This window comes from Nicotiana tabacum, chromosome 12 (genome assembly GCF_000715075.1).
Source record: "Nicotiana tabacum cultivar K326 chromosome 12, ASM71507v2, whole genome shotgun sequence".
NCBI lineage: Eukaryota > Viridiplantae > Streptophyta > Magnoliopsida > Solanales > Solanaceae > Nicotiana > Nicotiana tabacum.
Window position 1 is genome coordinate 68,986,793 of NC_134091.1, and position 19,207 is coordinate 69,005,999.

The 19,207-nt window shown below is 43.4% G+C and overlaps 1 protein-coding gene across 1 annotated transcript; it reads left to right on the forward strand.

The window, feature by feature from the left end:
* Nucleotides 1–18,799: 18,799 nt before the first annotated feature.
* Nucleotides 18,800–19,207, forward strand: LOC142167206 (uncharacterized). Its single transcript, XM_075227364.1, has one exon. It carries the CDS (start codon nt 18,800–18,802, stop codon nt 19,205–19,207), a length of 408 nt encoding a protein of 135 aa, XP_075083465.1.

A 19,207-nucleotide genomic window follows, 5' to 3' on the forward strand; every position in this document is an offset into this window, starting at 1 on the left:
ATGAGTCCTACTTTAGGTACAATTCTATAAAAGGTAAAAATCCCTTGATTTGCTGACTGTCGGTTCCTTACTGATACGCGCCGAGATTCCCGCCGCAACATCTGTCCGGTTACGGATATTTTGGTCTTTCGTTGGTTATGCTAACAATGCTTCTCCGAGCTCGTTCCGGCTAGGGTTGACTCCGGGGTTTTGGACTCAATGTTCTCGAAGGCATGTGTTCTGACCCCGGGTTCTAGCCCGGTGTGACTTGGGGCCGATCTTCAGTCTTGTATCATCATGTTCCGAGCCTGTCCTTTCATGTCGTAGGCAAAATCGATCTCGACCGCATAGAGATAGTCCCCTCATTTTTCGAAGAATAGACGACGAGAAATGACATGAACTTTGGATTCTTTCTTCGACGCCACACGACAGAAATGACAAAACAGTCAAAATATCTCGTCAGTCAAGTCTTAATGGCATTAAATGTTTGTCAGTTGCTGGTCGGCCACTCCTGGATGCGAACTGTCGTTGAAAAAATATAAATACCCTCTCATTTGCTGATTCAAACTTTACATTCAAAGCTTTTGTCCTCGTACCTTAGCAATCTTAATATTTTTAGGCACTTATATTTCGGTTACTTGAGATCTTTCTATAAGAACTTTTGCTCCACCTTCAACCCAAACAATCAGTGTACTCTTTTAACTTCCTCTTTTTCCTTCATTTTCAAAGAAATGGTGAAGACTTCAAAAATCGTTCCCCAAAAAGAAACTCCTTCTACCTCGCGGTCGGCTACCGAAGAGACCGTTTCGCGTACTGCTGTCAAGGAACCAGTACCGGAACCTTCTCTGAAAATGTTCATCCCGGGGGGTGACCCGTCAATGTTGATTTTAAGGTCGAAAAGCCCTCCTCCGTACCAGGATGGTGCGAGAAGGTCTCGAGGTACATCTGCTCGATCACCGAGGATATTCTCTCCGAAGTCAAAAAGGATTGTAACTGGGTTGACAAACATGTGGTGGTTCCCTAACCTTACGAGGCCATCATCACCCACGTCGAGGGATTTTTAAGTGTTTACACTTATCCCTTCACGTTGGGCCCCTTGGACCCGATTATCATCGACTTTTACAAAAAATACCAGGTAACCCTTGGTCAAATTCACCCTTCTTTCTGGAGGATCGTAATCCTCCTCCGTTTCTTTGTAAGCAAGATCGAAGGGTGCCATTTCACTAGCGACCACCTCATGCGTTTATACAGTCCCCAACTCTATAGGAGGGACTGATCAAGCTCGCTCGTCGGGCCAGTAAAGCCCCATTCTCGAGTATCGATGAAGATAGGGATCGAGGTTTGATAGGCCGTTTCGTCCGAGTGAGGACTTCGGACTTGATCCAGGCCGAGTACATGCTGTTCCCTGAGAATGGGAACATGTCACGTAAGTATAATTTTTCTTCCAAAATTTAATTTATCACTTTTTTCCTTCCTTCTTATCGGTGTTCTATGGTGGTACATCTGTTGCTCGGGTCCCGAATGCAGTTCCTCGACTCAAGGAGTGGGTCGAGGCATCATATTACAAAGGCCTTATTCCGAGCGTTCTTGGCGTGAGCTTTTAAAGGGCCGATGGGAGGCCCGTTCGAACGGTGAGATCTCTTTCATGAGTAATATTTGGTTTTCCTTTTGCATCATTAAATCCTCACTCGTCTAATTTCCTTTTGTAGGTTTATCCAAGGACGTCAAAATGAGCCCCCCATCTGGTAGCGATGATTTTTCCACCGAGTCCCCTGCTCCGAGACAAGGTGAAGAGAATAAAAGAAAAAGGGCTCCGAGTTCTCCGAGCTCGGAGAAGAAGAAGCCAAGGAGAAGGCTGGTGCCTAAATCCAAAGAAAGCACCAGCGCTCGAGCACCATCTTTGGATTCTCTCGTGAGGAATGAATCCAAAGAAGAACAAGAAGAATACTTCAATCTGGTGGCCCGAGTGTCTTCACTACTCAAAGGTCAAGGGGCATCCGAACCAGAGAGGGATGAGGCCGATCTGCCTCAAGTCAGGGAGGCCGACGAGAAGACTGTGGCCGAAGATTCTCGGGATGTTGGTGACGCCCTAAAGGAAGCACATAGTGTGATCGATATCACCGAGTCGGATTCGTTCACTGAGTCCATGTACAATGAGGCTCAGACGGTGAAGGAACGTCCCAACAAAGGGGTCCTCGGAGTGGACGACCCCTTTCACTGCTCTTTTGATGGCGTGGATTCTATCGCCGCGGAGAACGTCACCGGGTTGAGTGACTTGGAGGTGCCGAAGAAAAGTACGTCTTCGAGACCAAGCGAGCCTTCTTCAAGACCGAAGTTGGTCAACCGGTTTCCAGCTCCGAGTGTGGATCCCGACCGAAAGTGGTCGATCGTCATCTCCATTTCGGAGGATGCCCGGATCCTTTCCGCCTCCGTAGGGGTGGCTAGCTATCTTCGATGCTTGGTGACTGAGGAGGATCAAGCCAAGATAAATGAAGTAGACGCGCCCTGCTTGTTCATTGAAGCACAACATGTGCTAAACCAGGTAACTTCAAATATCTCTTGATGATTTCAATTCATACTTAGACTAATTTGTAGATAATCTTAACATTTTTCTTTGTGTCTGTAGGCGTCGGTGCTTTATCATGAGACCTTTTTCCGATATCAGGACAAGCTAAACCAGCTTGAGGCCGAGGTCCGAGGGCTCACTGAGAAGAGAGATTCTTACAAACTTCTTAGCGAGTAGCGTGAGGGGGAGGCTAAGTGCCTCCGAGCTGAACTGGAGGTGGCTCGGAAGGAACATGTCGATTTGGTCGAGTAGGTAAAAATATTTGAGGTTAGTGATGATGAGATAGGCTCGGTGACTAACGGTCGGAATCTGCAGGTCTAACAAAAAATCAATCGGATTGATCAACTGCGAGCTGAGATGGAGGTTGTCAAGGCCGAGACCGATGAATAGAGGGGCAGGATGGACCGCCTAACCTCAAAAAAAGAGACTGCTCAGGCGCAGCTGGCTTCGGCTGAGGCCAACTTCGAGCGGCAAACTAAAAAAAGGCCGAGGTGCAGGCCAAAAGGGCTGGGGAGCTCCAGCCTCAGCTAATTGTAGCCGTCTCCGATCGAGGAAATCTTGCCAAGGAGATGGAAATGGCCAAGTCGGTGGTCATTGTCGTTAATGCCGATGCCGATGAAATGGTGGCCCAATATAAGGCCAATACCGAGGAAGCCCAGGTCCGAACAAAAGGTATTGTCGAGCATGCGAAGCGGCAATCCCGAAGGGAGGCCCTCGAGGAGATTCATGCTCGGGGTTTCGACTTGTCGGCCGAAATCGAAAGTGCTAAGGGGCTCGAAGCCGAGGCCAAGAGGTTGACTTATCCCGAGGAGGACTCCGAGGGTTCGAGCGGATCCGAGGGTGGAGGAGACTCCGAAGACCCTAGCGATGAGGCGGGCTCCGGTGAAGACCAGGCCGTTTAAGTGCCTTGTACATTTTTTGTATTTTTGTACTTATGTACTTTTGTACTTTTTGTCAAGGCGATTTGGCCTTTGTAAAAACTGTATATATAATATAAGGCTTGTTTTTCCCTTCTCAAATCTCTGGGTTTTGTTGTGTACTTTTCTTTATTATTTTTATTTGCAAAGATCGAAATGCCTTAGCATGAACTAGTTAGGTCATGTTCGGAGGTTCGAACGGGCCTTGCCTTTGACATTATTTTGTCTAAGGCATCGTGGGGGTTCGGTATGACCTAAACATTTACCCAAGGTACTTATAATGTTTTAGAATATAGTTTGCCGAGGGTAGCCTTTAGAACCGGTTTAGAAATTTTTCAAAGCCTTGTTTTTTATTACGGGTCACGGACGTCTCCAAGCCATTTTAATATGGCCTTAGCCTTTTCAGTTCGGGTGTTGCCCAGTGGGCTTGTCACCTTGAGTCATCCGGGCTTGCCTAAGATAAAAGTCCCCGAATGGGGATGGTGGTAGCCTTTAAGGTTCGGGCGCTGCCTAATAGGTCTTGCGCCCCCGGGCTCCGATAGCCCGAGTCATTTTTTTTTGGACGGCAGTCCCTGATTAGAAGTGATTGTTTGAACCCGGATAAAAGTGGCCCTTGGGCTCGATACCTTTAGGGGATCGAATATAAGAAATTCCTAAAGAGGAAAGAGAAAAGAGAAATTCTTAAGGGATAAGATATTTATCCGCAAGGTAGAAACTTCTTTTTATTCTTGTGCATAATAGTTACACATGTGTACAAGGTTTGTACCAGGGCTCGAGTAGTCTATGCAGGCATGGTTCATTTGACCATTTGTCCCATACAATAAATCCTATCGATCGAGCCGAGACCATACAATCATAAAGTTTTCTTTCCTTTCTAAAGTCGTTATCCGAGGGTAGTGCCCCCAGTGTTCGGGGTCGATCGTAGAGAGGCCTCAAATACTGTTGTCGTGATCTTTGATACTAGTTCGTAACCGGCCTTCAATTCTAAGTTAGCACGATTTATTGTTGCCTCGTTAAAAACCTTGCCAGAAAACCCATTTGGGACAAAAACGGTTCAAGGGAAAAAGAGTGCAATGCGTGCTTTCAGGCCTAAAGATTGTATCATACTTTGATGATTGCCTGCAAGTGTTAGTTTGGAATGCAAATAAATAAAAGGAAATGAACGAGTTCATACCTTAACAGTAGTATCGCTTCAAGTAAGCTATGTTCCAGTTGTTCGGTAGTTGCTCACCGTTCATTGTTCCGAGTTTGTACGATCTTTTACCGGTGATCTCGATAATTTGATAAGGGCCTTCCCAGTTTGGTCCTAATTTTCCTTCGTTCTGGTTCCGGATATTTAGTGTGACCTTCCTTAACACCAAGTTCCCGATATTGAAATGTCGAAGGTTAGTCCTCTGATTGTAATATCTCTCGATTCGCTATTTTTGGGCGGCCAACTGGACAAGGGCTGCTTTGCGCCTTTCGTCTAATAGATCTAGGCTCGTATTTATAGCCTCGTCGTTTGATTCCTTGGTTGCATATCGGAACCTGAGACTTGATTCTCTGACTTCTATCGGTAACAGAGCTTCGGTGCTGTAAACTAGTGAGAATGGGGTGGCCCCAGTATTGGACTTCGATGTCATACGGTATGCCCATAAGACTTCGAGCAGGATTTCCCTCCATTTTCCTTTGGCGTCGGTCAACCTCTTTTTGAGGTTTTGCAGTATGGTTTTGTTTGTCGATTCTGCTTGTCCGTCCCCACTAGGGTGGTTGGGTGTCGATAGGATCCTTTTGATCTTATGATCATAGAGAAACTTGCTCACTTTGCTGCGGATGAATTATTTTTCACAGTCGCATACGATCTCGATCGGCATTCTGAACCGACATATGATGTGGTCCCAAATGAAATCGACGACTTCTTTCTCCCTGACCTTTTCGTATGCCTGGGCTTCCCACCCACTTAGAAAAATAGTTAGTCATAAACAATATAAATTGAGCCTTACCGGTTGCCCATGGAAGGGGGCCAACGATATACATTCCCCACTTCATGAACGGCCATGGTGACAAAATCGAATGCAGCAGCTCCCCGGGCTGATGAATCTTCGGAGCGTGTCTTTTATATTCATCACTTTTTCGTATGAACTCCTTCGCGCTCTTTTCCATATCGATCTAGTAGTAGCCGACTCTGATTATTTTTCGAACCAATGATTCGGCGCCTGATTGATTTTCACAGGTGCCTTCGTGGATTTCCCTCAAAACGTACTCGAGATCCCCTGGTCCTAGGCATATCACGAGCGGGCCATCAGATGTTTTTCTGAAAAGTGTTCCATCTTCGGACAAGTTAAACTAGGCTGCCTTTGTACGTAGGGTCTCCGAGGGTATTTTTCTGGTCTTCAGATATTCTATATATTTATTTCTCTAGTCCCAAGTTAGGCTCGTTGAGTTAATCTCGGCATGGCCTTCTTCAACTACCGATCTCATAAGTTGTATGATTTCCCCTGAGTTAAACTCATCGTCCTCGACCGATAATCCTAAGTTAGCAAGGGCATCGGCCTCACTATTTTGATCCCGAGGTACGTGTTGCAAAGTCCATTCTTTGAACCGATGTAATGTTACCTACAACTTATCCAGGTACCTTTGCATTCGTTCTTCTCTAACCTCGAACGTCCCATTAACTTGGTTCACCACAAGGAGGGAGTCGCACTTGGCTTCGATCACCTCTGCCCCCAAGCTTTTGGCTAGTTCGAGACCTGCAATCATGGCCTCATATTCAGCCTCATTGTTAGTGAACTTCACAATCCTAATAGATTGTCTAACTACAGTGCTTGTTGGTGGCTTCAATACGATGCCAAGTCTGGACCCTTTTGCGTTTGAGGCGCCGTCCGTAAAGAGGGTCCAGATCCTCGAGGAGGTCCTTGAGTTGATTAATAACTTTCTTTTGACCTCGGGTACTAGAGCCGGTGTAAAGTCGGCCACATAGTCTGCCAAAATTTGAGATTTAATGGCAGTCCGGGGTCGATATTCAATATCGTACCCACTGATTTTCACGGCCCATTTGGCCAACCAGCCTGAGAGCTCGGGTTTATGCATAACATTCCTCAACGGGTAAGTAGTCATAACACATATAGGGTGACACTGGAAGTATGGTTTTAACTTTCAAGAGATGCTTAGCTAAGCGAGCGCTAACGTTTCTATATGAGGGTACCTAGTTTCGGCCTTACCTAGGGTCCTTCTAACATAGTAAATTGGAAATTGCCTATCTTGCTCTTCCCGGACCAGGACTCCACTTAGGGCTAGTGTGAAGAACCAGTGGCTCTTGTCGGAAGACCTCGGGATGAATCGCCCCAGGGCGGCTATGCGCCAGGTTAATTATTGTACGCCCTTCACGTTTTCCATAACCGTGATATCTTCGATGGCTTTGATCTTGTCGGGGTTGATCTCGATTCCTCGGTTGGATACCATGAACCCGAGATATTTACCTGATCCAACTCCAAACGCACATTTCTTTGGGTTCAACTTCATATTGTATTTCTTCAATATGCTAAAGATTTCCTGCAAATGTTTTAAATGGTCCTCTACTCGCAGGGACTTAACCAACATATCGTCAATGTAAACCTCCATTGATTTTCCTATTTGTTCCTCGAACATCCGGTTTACTAGGCGTTGGTAAGTGGCACCGGCATTTTTTAATCTGAATGGCATCATGTTATAGCAGTATGTGCCGTACTTAGTGATGAAGGAGGTTTTTTCCTGATCATCTGGGTTCATCCGTATTTGGTTGTACCCGGAGTAGGCATCGAAAAAACTAAGGATCTCGTGGTCGACCGTGGCATCGATCATGCGATCGATGTTAGGCAAAGGGAATGAGTCCTTGGGATATGCCTTATTCAAATCCTTATAGTCTACACACATTCTTAATTTATTCCCTTTTTAGGGACTACCACTACATTTGCTAACAAATCCGGGTATTTGACCTCCCGAATGGACCCTATTTTAAGGGATTTAGATACCTCGTCCTTGATGAAAGCATGTTTGACCTCGGACTTGGGTCTCCTCTTCTGCTTGACCGGATGGAACTTCTGGTTCAAGCTCAGTTTGTGAGTGGTTATCTTCGGCGGGATTCCTATCATATCAAGATGGGACCAAGCGAAACAATCTTTATTAGCTATAAGAAATTGAATGAGTTTTTTTCTGAGATCGGGACTTAACCCCGTGCCCAGGTATACCTTTCGTTCGTGCAAGTGTTCACTTAATGCGACTTATTCCAGTTCCCCGATTGTTGATTTTGTAGCGTCGGAATCATCGGGGACTATGAAAGATCTGGGGACCCCGTAATCATCGTCTTCATCAGTCCCCTATTTCTCTGGTTGAGTCGGGGCTGGTCGGTAATTGCTATTTGGCTTGTTTCTTTGCGACCGAACCCGGCCCCTTTTGTTGTGGCAAGTGCGGATATCAGAATCTCTTCTTCGACCACAAACATCTCCCTTGCGGCTGGTTGTTTCCCGTAGATTATTTTAATCCCACCTGGTGTTGGAAATTTTAACACTTGGTGCAGATTCAAGGGTACTGCCCTCATGTTGTGGATCCATGGCCTCCCGAACAAAGCGTTGTGCCTCATGTCTCCTTCGATCACATAAAAATTTGCTTCCTAGATGGTCCCGACGGTGTTCACCGGTAATGTTATCTCCCCCTTAGTGGTTTCACATGCCATATTGAATCTGTTTAGTACTCGGACTGCATGCACGATTTGATCTTGTAGACCGAGCTGCTCCACGACACTCAATCGGATGTTGTTGGCCGAGCTACCTGGATCATTTAACACATACTTAACTCAAAATTTATTTACGAGTACAGATATTACCAGTGCATCATTGTGGGGCTGCACGATCTTTTTCATGTTCTCATCGTTGAAAGACAAGGTTCCTTCCGGTATGTAATCTCGAGTCTATTTTTCCCTCGTGATGGACACTTTGGTGCACTTCAACATTGGCCCTTGAGGGACATCAACCCCACTGATGATCATCTTAATGATGTGTTGAAGTTTTTCTTGTTCGGTCTGTTTGTTAGAATCCCTATTCCTGAAATGATTCTTGGCTCGGTCGCTCAGGAATTCTCGAAGATGCCTGTTGTTGAATAGTCGGGCTACTTCCTCTCTCAACTACCGATAATCCTCTGTTCTGTGTCCGTGAGTGCCGTGATATTTACACATCTGGTTAGGATCCCTTTGAGTTAGATCGGATTGTAGAGGTCGAGGCCATTTGGTATCTTTGATGCGTCCGATAGCTGATACAATGGCGGCAGTATCGACGTTAAAGTTGTATTCCGATAACCTCGGTACTTCTTTAGGCCCGATGGTCCTATCGAAGCTGATTTTGCTCATGCGTCCCCGGTTGCTCTGACCTCGACCACTTCTCCTTTCATTTCTTATATAGTTTCGCCCGGACCCACTGCTTTTTCGGTCTCCATTATACGGCTAATACCGATCCCTGTTTGGTCTCGGATAACAATCGATGTCTCTCTTGACTCTGTCGATGGTTCTGATAGGATAAACGGACCCCGAAGGGGCCCCGAGTTTATCATCTTCGACTCTGATTTTTGATTGATACCGGTTATGCACGTCAGCCCAAGTAACGGTTGGATATTCTATCAGGTTTTGTTTCAATTGTTGTGAAGCCACTGAGCTTCGAACATTGAGCCCTTGGGTGAAATCCTGAATAGCCCAATCATCAGCGACCGGTGGCAGGTCCATTCGTTCCATTTGAAACCGGGACACGAACTCTCTGAGCATCCCGTTATCCTTTTGTTTTACTTTGAAAAGGTCCGATTTCCTGGTCTCGACCATGATGGCCCCGGCGTGTGCTTTCACGAAAGAATCCGCAAGCATAGCAAATGAGTCAATAGAATTTGGAGGTAAGTTGTGATACTATATCATAGCCCCTTTTGATAGGGTTTCTCCGAACTTCTTCAACAGGACATACTTGATCTCATCATCCTCCAAGTCGTTCCCTTTGATGGCACATGTGTAATAGGTTACATGCTCATTTGGGCCGGTCATTTCATTACACTTAGCAATCTCGGGCATGAGGAATTTTTAGGGATCGGCTTTGGAGCCCTGCTCGGAGGAAATGATTTTTGCATGAACTTCTTGGAATCCAGGCTTTTCAATATCGGCGGTGCTCCTGGGATTTGGTCTACCCTAGAATTGTAGGTTTTCACCTTTTTGTCATTACCTTCGATTTTCTTCTCCCCTGATTCTACCCGTTTTGTCAGTTCTTCGAGCATCTTTATGATCTCGGGGCTAGCCCCCGGTTCATTTTCATTTGACCTTTCTATGACCGGTTCATCCCAGCGGGTTACTTTCCGGGGTGGATCGGGTTCAACTCTGCTCGGTGCACGGCTTTGGTTCTGTTACTGAGCTATCGCCGCCTGTTAAACTTGTAGCATTTCGAAGATCACCCGTAAACTGACCTCGTCTCCTCTAATGTTTTGTGTATTTTGAGTTGCCGATCGGGTTCCACCACAGACGCTATTCTTGGGGTCGTTAGGCAGGTTGTATCGATAGCCACATGTGAATTAGCGTCAATCAGGCTCGCGGCCGGAATTCCGATGGGATCAACGGGAGGTACCTCATCACCGGGAGCTATGCTGTTATTTTCAACGTGATGACCGGACTCATTGTCAACATGTAGGGGTGCTGATTGAGAGATTGACATTTTGAGTTTTAACCTGCAGTTAGTGACACTTCAAAGAACAAGTGTACAGTAGTGTGTGTTATGAAGATTTGTATCAAATAACCACTATTATCCTTAGCTCCACGGTGGGCGCCAAACTGTTGACCCTCATAATCGAATGACAATTGAATTTGTAAATGATTTTAAGGTTATGTGGACTAACTTGACACAAAATGATAAATTAGATTGCAATCGAAATAAATAATGGTAAAGTAAATGCAAATCACGTGAATTGAACAGTCTTAGCCTTGAAAGGTTAATCATCCTACTTTAGGTACAATTCTATAAAAGGTAAAAATCTCTTGATTTACTGATTATCGGTTCCTTACTGATACGCGCCGAGATTCCCGCTGCAATATCTGCTCGGTTACGGATATTTCGGTCTTTCGTTGGTTATGCTAACTATGCTTATCCGAGCTCGTTCCAGGCTAGGGTTGACTCCGGGGTCTCGGACTCAATGTTCTCGAAGGCTTGTGTTCTGACTCCGAATTTTAGCCCGGTGTGACTTGGGGTCGATCTTCAGTCTTGCATCGTCATGTTTCGATCATGTCCTTTCATGTCGTAGGCGAACTCGATCTCGACCGTATACACATGCAGCACCCGTGGAGCTTTATTAAGCGTAAATCTTCGGTACCCAAAACTATAGAGAATTATGGAATTGCAAATAGAATTCATACTTTAAATATATTAACAAAATTTGCATATGATATTGTTTTATCTAACTCTTGAAATATAATACAAAATTAAGAAGTTATTATTGGTCAAATTATTCTTTTAATACCCTTTTGTTTTTCTTATTCACATATGAAATCATCGACCTAAATTTATCACTTTTATTATGATAACATCAACTTTATACTGGTTTAGAAACGCAAAGTCTTTGATGTTTTACTCGGATTTTAAATCATTTTAACATAGTAATATATTGACATCTAAAGAAAAATAAAGTTTCTCACTCGATCATATATCCATATGTAACTTCTTGGTATTAAATTCAAGTAAAGAATCATCTTACATTTCATTTCCAAAACACAATTCAGGTTAACTTCCCTGTTTACCCGAAAAAACGGATGGAGTTGAATTTGTATGTAGTTCTAAGGATATGTGATATAAATTAATACAAATCGTAGGGATAAATAGAAATATCAAATATGGATTGCAAAGAATGCAAAGTAAACAAGATTGTAAAGAAGATGATTTTTAGGACTAAGCAAGTTGAATCAATTTATGAAGCTTAAAAGAATAACTCTTCAATATAGGAGAATATGGTGTTTGAATTACAATGTAAGCCAAAAACTGCCTTCTACAGAAATATAATCATCCTTTTTATAGTAGAGGATCCTACTTTTTATAAATACATAGTGGAGAACCAATGATAAATAAGTTTTTTCCTAATTTCTGTCGAGATTCTCTCCCTTAGTGTGTTCGCAACGGCTCTTGTCTGTGAGCTCGAGCTTGATCGGCCTTGGTGCTAGTCGGTATTGCTTCTAGAACTCGATATGGACTCGGGATCAGGTGATGATTCGGACTCGATCTCAGTTGGCCTCTGCCCCTTAAGCTCGAAATCATCTCATCATAGTTCGATTCATACCCGAGCTCGATAATGAGTTCGAACTCGGTGTTCGATCTATACCCGAAATCTGAAGCTTTGTTTGTACCACCTTCGGAACCCATCTCGATATTACGAAGTCCTTCTCTGATCCATTATGTTTCAACCTCGATCAACTGTACGAAGGTCGAAACCTATTTCGACCATATACAGATAGTCCCCTCGTTTCTTGGGAAGGATGAAGTGAGAAACGATATGATTTCTTAATGGCTCGATTAGATTATAAGCTGACGTTCACATTGGGCTCGATCATGACGTACATGATGGCTAACCCATCGATTTAGTTTTTCAAGGCATTTAATGCATGTCAGATGGTGGTCGGCCACCGCTGATATTGAACCGTCATTGTTTCAATCTATAAATAGCCTTTCCGTCCACCGTTCATCACTTTTACTTCTTCAATCTTCAGAAAATATTTCAAGTTCTCTTTCGTCTCTTCTGAGTTTATTCGTTGATCTTTGACTCTTTTCTGCAAAATTCTTCTTCTAAACCACCAAATCTTTATCACCTTCTTTAAATCCAAAATGGTGAAGACATCAAAAACTATCCCCCAAAAAGAAAAAGCTTCTTCTTCCCAATCTGCCGCCGACAAAACATCGGTGGATCCACGGACTGAGGAGTGCGTTCCGACGGCGTGTGTTCTTACCTCTGATTTTAAACTCGATAAAGGTTCGCTGGTTCCTGCCCGATGTGAACCCATATCGAGATATATTTGTTCGATAACCCGGGGACATATCGAGCGGATAAAAAAAGATTATAACTGGGAGAACAAAGAAGTGGTAGTGCCGTCTCCCGAAGAGGATATTACTACTCACGTGAGAGGGTTTTTAATCGTGTATACTTACCCTTTCATGTTAGGTCCCCTCAACCCTGTTATCATAGATTTTTGTCGTAAATACCTAATAACCCTAGGCCAGATACATCCTTCCTTTTGGCGGATCATTATTTTGATCCGATATTTTGTGAGTAAAATCGAAGGGATGCCTTTCACCCTCGATCATCTTGTCCGATTATACCATCCTTGCCTTTTTCGAGGAGGGTTAATAAAACTCCAACGTCGAGCTACCAAGGCTCTGTTCTCGAGTATAGACGAGGATAAGGATCGAGGCTGGATGAGCAGGTTCGTTCGAGTAAGGACTTTGGAACTTATTTCGACCGAAAAGATGCCTTTTCCCGAGGAGTGGAACATGAAGCGTAAGTGTAATTCTGTTGTTATCTCCTACTATTTTGTCCTTTCATTTCCTTTCTCACCAATACTCCCCTTTTGTGATGCAGCGGTTCCTTGGATGCCCGGCGTAGTGCCCGGTCTCAAGAACTGGGTACGTGATCTGGTTTTGACCTCCTCATACGCCGAGCGCTCATGGCATGACTTGTCAAAGGGCCGATGGGAGGCCAAACAATCATGGTAAGAACCTTTCTCGTATCTTTTGGTAGTTCGAACAAGATGCTTTTCACACACTTTAATAAAATTTTCCGTATGTAGGTGTGGGCAAAGATGCAGTTTTGAGGCCCTCGTCCGTTGAAGAAGAGGCATCGGCCTCTGTCCCAAGGCGGTGAAAGATAATAAGAGAAAAAGAGCCCCCGTCCTCGAAGATCAAAAACCGAAGAAGAGGACGGCTCGTAAGCAGAACAAGAATATCATTCCTTTGACCGTAGAATCAGTTCTGCGTCTGAAGAAGAAGAAGAAGAAGAAGAAGAACGACGGGTCCGATTTGGTGGCCCGAACGAAGAAGTTGTGGGTGATTTGTACGCATGAGGTGACGAGAGTCCGTACGTAGCTAAACGCATTTTACGTCCGGGTAGACTTAGGGCTTTATCATGTAATATTTGAATTACTTGAAACCATTTTTGCTAGCTTAATTGAGTGAAGTTATAATTGAAATTGATTTGGGAATTTATTAGGCCGAGCTTATCACCTTGAGTTGTTGGCAAATTATTTGAGAAATGGTAAAGATTATATTCACTTTATGCTCTTGTACCTGTATTGTAAGCACGTATCTCATATTTCGATAAGTTTCTTCCTTTCTTGTGAAGCGGGCCCAACGCCTCAGTAGTATATTGAGATGCATCTCTGGTTCACGCCGGTCAACCCTCAGCAGTGTATACACCACTCTAGATTGGACCATACGACCTCAGCATAATCGTGCGTTATATCGCTAGCAGTCCGGATATTCACGAGATTTCCCTTCAACTGGTGCCTGGCATTTTATATGGTATTCCTTATCCGTTTGAGATTGGCATTTGATATTTCTGATCTGTTGAGATGGAATATGAGATTTGAGAGATTTATATCGTCAAGGAAATGTTGGAGGATTATTCTAGTTACCGTTTTACCTCATTATTACTGTTGTGCTTCATATTTGTTTATGATTTATCATACTGATTTATTGGACCATTAGTAAGTGTCGATGTCGACCCATCTTCACTACTTTTCCGGGGTTAAGCTAGATACTTACTGGGTACGCGTTGATTTACGTACTCATAATGCACTTCTGCACTAAATGTGCAGGATCTGACAGGTTCATTTGGTGGTTATCATGGCGTGTATCGACATTCCACAGGCAGCTGGATCGATGGTGGTTCATAATGCTCCGCCTTGAACTGAGGATATATCGAAGAAAGATTCGGGCAGAGTCCCCGAGTTGTTGGAGATCGAAGATGCTTCCCATCGAAGCCAACGGATGGGGGATATGTCTGAAGGGGCTCTTCTCGAATCTTTTCGAACTGAAGAGAATGCCCCAGGTGATTCACTTGGGGCAGTAGCAATCGAAGACTCACCCACCTTCCCTACTTTTTTCGTCGGGGCGATTCAGGAAGCCCAAGCTTTGGGGGCCCTCGAATTAGATAGGCCTCATGATGGAGAGGATCCTTTTCGTGACCTGTTTATCAGTGTCGAGGACGCTACCGGTACAAGTGACGCATCAGATCTTTTTCATGGATTGCAGCAGGCTTTGAATCAGGTAAGCCTTAAGTTATATGGTGTTACCTTTAAGTTTGCTTTTCTTTTCTAACTTCGTTTCTTCTTTCTTTGCAGGCCGCGGCAGTTCATCGAGAATCATATTCTCGGTCCCGAACCGAGCTGCGTCGATACGAGGCCGACCTTCAACGGGTTACGGAGGAGAGGAACTCCTTTAATCTCCTCTTAGGGCAAATGGGAGAGGAAATAAAAGACCTCCGAGCTGAGTTGGCCAAGGCTTACAAAGATCAGACCGATCTGTCCGAGCAGGTAATGATACTTTTAAAAGCCTATGGGCTCGATACAGGAACGATGGCTAATTGTTCGGTCTCACAGTTGTAGCAAAAAATTGAGATGATCGGGAAACTCTGTGAGGAGGTCGATGAGATAAAAGTGGAGTCTTTGAAGTGGAAAGAAGGTATGGATCGCTTTGCTGCAGAGAAAAAAGCAGCTCGAGCCCAATTATCATCGTCCGAAAACCAACTTCACAGTATGAATGAGAAAAGCTCGGTTCAAGCAAGAAGAATAGAGGAGCTCGAGGCTCGGTTGGCCTCTGAACTTGCCAAGGCCGAATCTAACGCCGAAAAGGCAAAGGCTGATGCGGATGAGCTCGTTGCCATCTATCGGGCTGACGCTAAAGCTGCCTAGGTCCAAGCAAGAGAGGCAGCCGAGATCGCCGATACTCGAGCACATTGGGTCGCTGAACTTGCTAAGTGCCGATCTCAGAGGGAGACCCTCGAGGAGATCCATGTTCGAGGTTTCGATCTCGCTGAAGAGATAAAAAGATCTAAAGAACTCTAAGCCGATGTTGAAGCCTTGGTTTTCGATGATGACGATAATGATAATGATGATGATGATGATGATGGGAGTAAGAGCGGGTCCGAGAATGGGGAGGAGCCTGATAGAGAAGAAACCGCTCCCGGGGATAACCAAGAAGCTTAGCCCTTAGTTTCTATGTCGTAATCAATCATGGAAACGATCTTGTATATATAAAAATATCCTTTTCTTTTGCTGACTTGCTTCTATTTTGTTTCTTGTCTTGTGAAAATTTTATTCATGCCTTATGAATATTTTCACAAGGATTTAGGTAATTTGATCAAATTTGGACTTCGTAGCCTTTATAACCGAGTGAGCGTTTACTCAAACTTGAAATAAAGTAGCTCATAGGCTTAGTAGTCGAGTTTAGTGATTGTTTGAATTTGAAGTGATGTAGCCCTTAGGCTTATTAGTTGAGTGAGTGATTCGAACTCGAAGTAATATAGCCCGTAGGCGTAATGATAGAGTGAGTGCTTGCTTGAAATCGAAATAAAAATAGCCCGTAGGCTTAGTAGTCGAGTGAATGATTCGAACTCGATGTAATGTAGCCCGTAGGCGTAATGGTCGAGTGAGTGCTTGCTCGAACTCGAAATAAAAGTAGCCCATAGGCTTAGTAGTCTAGTGAATGATTCGAACTCGAAGTAATGTAGCCCGTAGGCGTAATGGTCGAGTGAGTGCTTTCTCGAACTCGAAATAAAAGTAGCCCGTAGGCTTAGTAGTCGAGTAAATGATTCAAACTCGAAGTAATATAGCCCGTAGGCGTAATGGTCGAGTGAGTCTTTGCTCGAACTCAAAATAAAAGTAGCATGTAGGCTTAGTAGTCGAGTGAATGATTTGAACTCGAAGTAATGTAGCCCGTAGGTATAATGGTCGAGTGAGTACTTGCTCGAACTCGAAATAAAAGTAGCCCGTAGGCTTAGTAGTCGAGTAATGATTCAAACTCGAAGTAATGTATCCTGTAGGCATAATGGTCGAGTGAGTGCTTGCTCGAACTCGAAATAAAAGTAGCCCATACGCTTAGTAGTCGAGTGAATGATTCGAACTCGAAGTAGTGTAGCCCATAGGCGTAATGGTCGAGTGAGTGCTTGCTCGAACTCGAAATAAAAGTAGCATGTAAGCTTAGTAGTCGAGTGAATGATTCGAACTCGAAGTAATGTGGCCCGTAGGCGTAATAGTCGAGTGAACACTTGCTCGAACTCAATACTGTTTGCATAATAAATCTCGAAATAGAGAAATTTTTCTTGGATATAAGATATCGGTAAAGAAGAGAACTTTCTTTGCAAGTCATTATACATGTGTTCATATTTTGCGTCAGGGCTCGGGCCAACTACATGAGCATGGTTCGTTTTGACCATTTGGCTCTTACAACTTTTCCTATTGGAACCATGTTTATACGAAATAACTTTCTTGCATTAGAATCTTGATATATTTGAGGGCTAATGCCCCCCCAGTATTCGAGGTCGATTGTAAAGAGGCCTCAAATACTATCAAATTGTTTCTAAGTATAGCACGATCATTGGTTGCCTCATTAAAAAACTTGTCGAAAAACCCATTTGGGATAAAATCGGTCTAAGGAAAAAAGAGTGCAACACGTGCTTTCAGACCTAGGGCTTCGTATTGAAGGATCCATCCTAGCTCCTGATCGGACTCCTGCAGGGGTTAGTTTCGAAATGTAAACAAATATGGGAGGGTCGTACCTTAGCAGTAGTATCGTTTTAGGTGCGATACATTCCAATTACTTGATAGTTGTTTGCCGTTTATAATACCGAGCTTGTATGATCCTTTTCCGACGTTCTCGAGAACCAGATACGGTCCTTCCCAATTCCGTCCTAGTTTTCCTTCATTTGGATTTCGGGTACTGAGGGTGACTTTCCTTAGCACTAAGTCCCTAAGTTTAAAATGGCGAAGCTTGGTTCTTCGATTATAGTATCTTTCGAGAGCAGCTTCTAGTTTCATTAGACGAGAGCAGCTTCTCGTTTTTCATTCGATAACTCGAGGCTAGTGTTCATAGCCTCGTTATTTGACTCTTCTGTTGTATATCAAAACCTGGCGCTGGGTTCCCCGACTTCGCCTGGAATCAAGGCTTAGGAGCCATATACTAAGAAGAACGTGGTTGCCCCCGTACTAGATTTTGATGTTGTACGATATGCCCAAAGGACTTCGGATAGGATTTCTCTCCATTTTCCTTTAGCGTCGTTCAGCCTCTTCTTTAGGTTTTGAATGATATTTTTGTTCGTTGATTCGGCTTGTCTGTTCCCACTGGGGTGATACGGTGTTGATAATATCTTTTTTATTTTGTGGTCTTCGAAGAATTTCGTCACTTTGCTGCCTTGCGGCCCCTTAAATCCGCCCCTAATCATATTTGCGTGGATAATGTTACGATGGGGCAAGCAATATTCAAGGTAAAATTAATGGTCTTAAAATGTTGATTAAGCAAGAAAGTAGATCGGCTCATTCCATTCATTGTTTTGCTCATCAACTCCAACTTACCCTTGTTGCGGTTTCTAAGAAATGCCTTCAAGTGGGGGAACTTGTAGTATTGGTTTCAAATATTTTGAATATATTGGGATCTTCTTTTAAGCGTATGGATGAATTTCGAGAATCTCAAAAAGAAAGAATTCAAGAGGCATTAGATATGGGTGAGCTTACAACCGGTAGGGGCTTGAATCAAGAACTTGGTCTTTCAAGAGCATATGATACTCGTTGGGGATCTCACTTTAAATCTTTTAATAATTGTATTCTGATGTTTGACTCTATTCTGATGAAAGAGCCAAGGCAATAGGATATCTCAGAACTTGTCAAACATTTGAGGTTGCATTCATGTTACATTTGATGAGAGATATTTTAGCAATCACAAATGAGCTCAATAAATGCTTATAAAAAAAAGAGCAAGACATTGCAAACGCCATGCTACTTGTTGAAGTAGCAAAGAAAAGGTTGCAAAGGTTAAGTGAAGAGGAATGGGAATCTCTTATTTCTAAGATATCTGCATTTTGTATCAAATATGATATTTTGATACCTCACTTTGATGAGCCATATGTTAGTTCTTTAAGATCACGCCGTAAACTTGTTGATTGTACAGTTTCACATCATTATCGGGTTGAAGTATTTTGTAAAATTTTTGATTGACAAATTCAAGAACTTAATGAACGTTTTGACGAAGTAACAACTTATTTGCTTCATGGAATTGTTTGTTTGAATCCAATTAACTCATTTTCAAGTTTTGACATCAGGAAAATAATGAGAATGGTTGAGTTATATCCTAATGAGTTTGATGAATTTAGTATGGGTGCTCTTGAGAATCAGCTTGCAAGTTATATTATTGATATTCGTGATGTTGATGAAAGATTCTTCGATCTACATGGGCTTTGTGATCTTGCAAAAAGATTAGTTCAGACAAAGAAGCATTCAAATTATCCTCTTGTATTTCGCTTAGTGAAACTTACTTTGCTTCTGCCCGTTGCTACTGCATCCGTTGAAAGAGCTTTTTTGGCGATGAAATTTATCAAGAATGACTTACGAAGTCAAATTAATGATGAGTTCTTTAGCGGTTGTTTGGTGCCTTATGTAGAAAAAAATGTGTTTGATAGTATTTCTAATGATACTATTATTAAAACATTTCAAGATATGAAACCTCGTCGAGTGCAGTTGTAA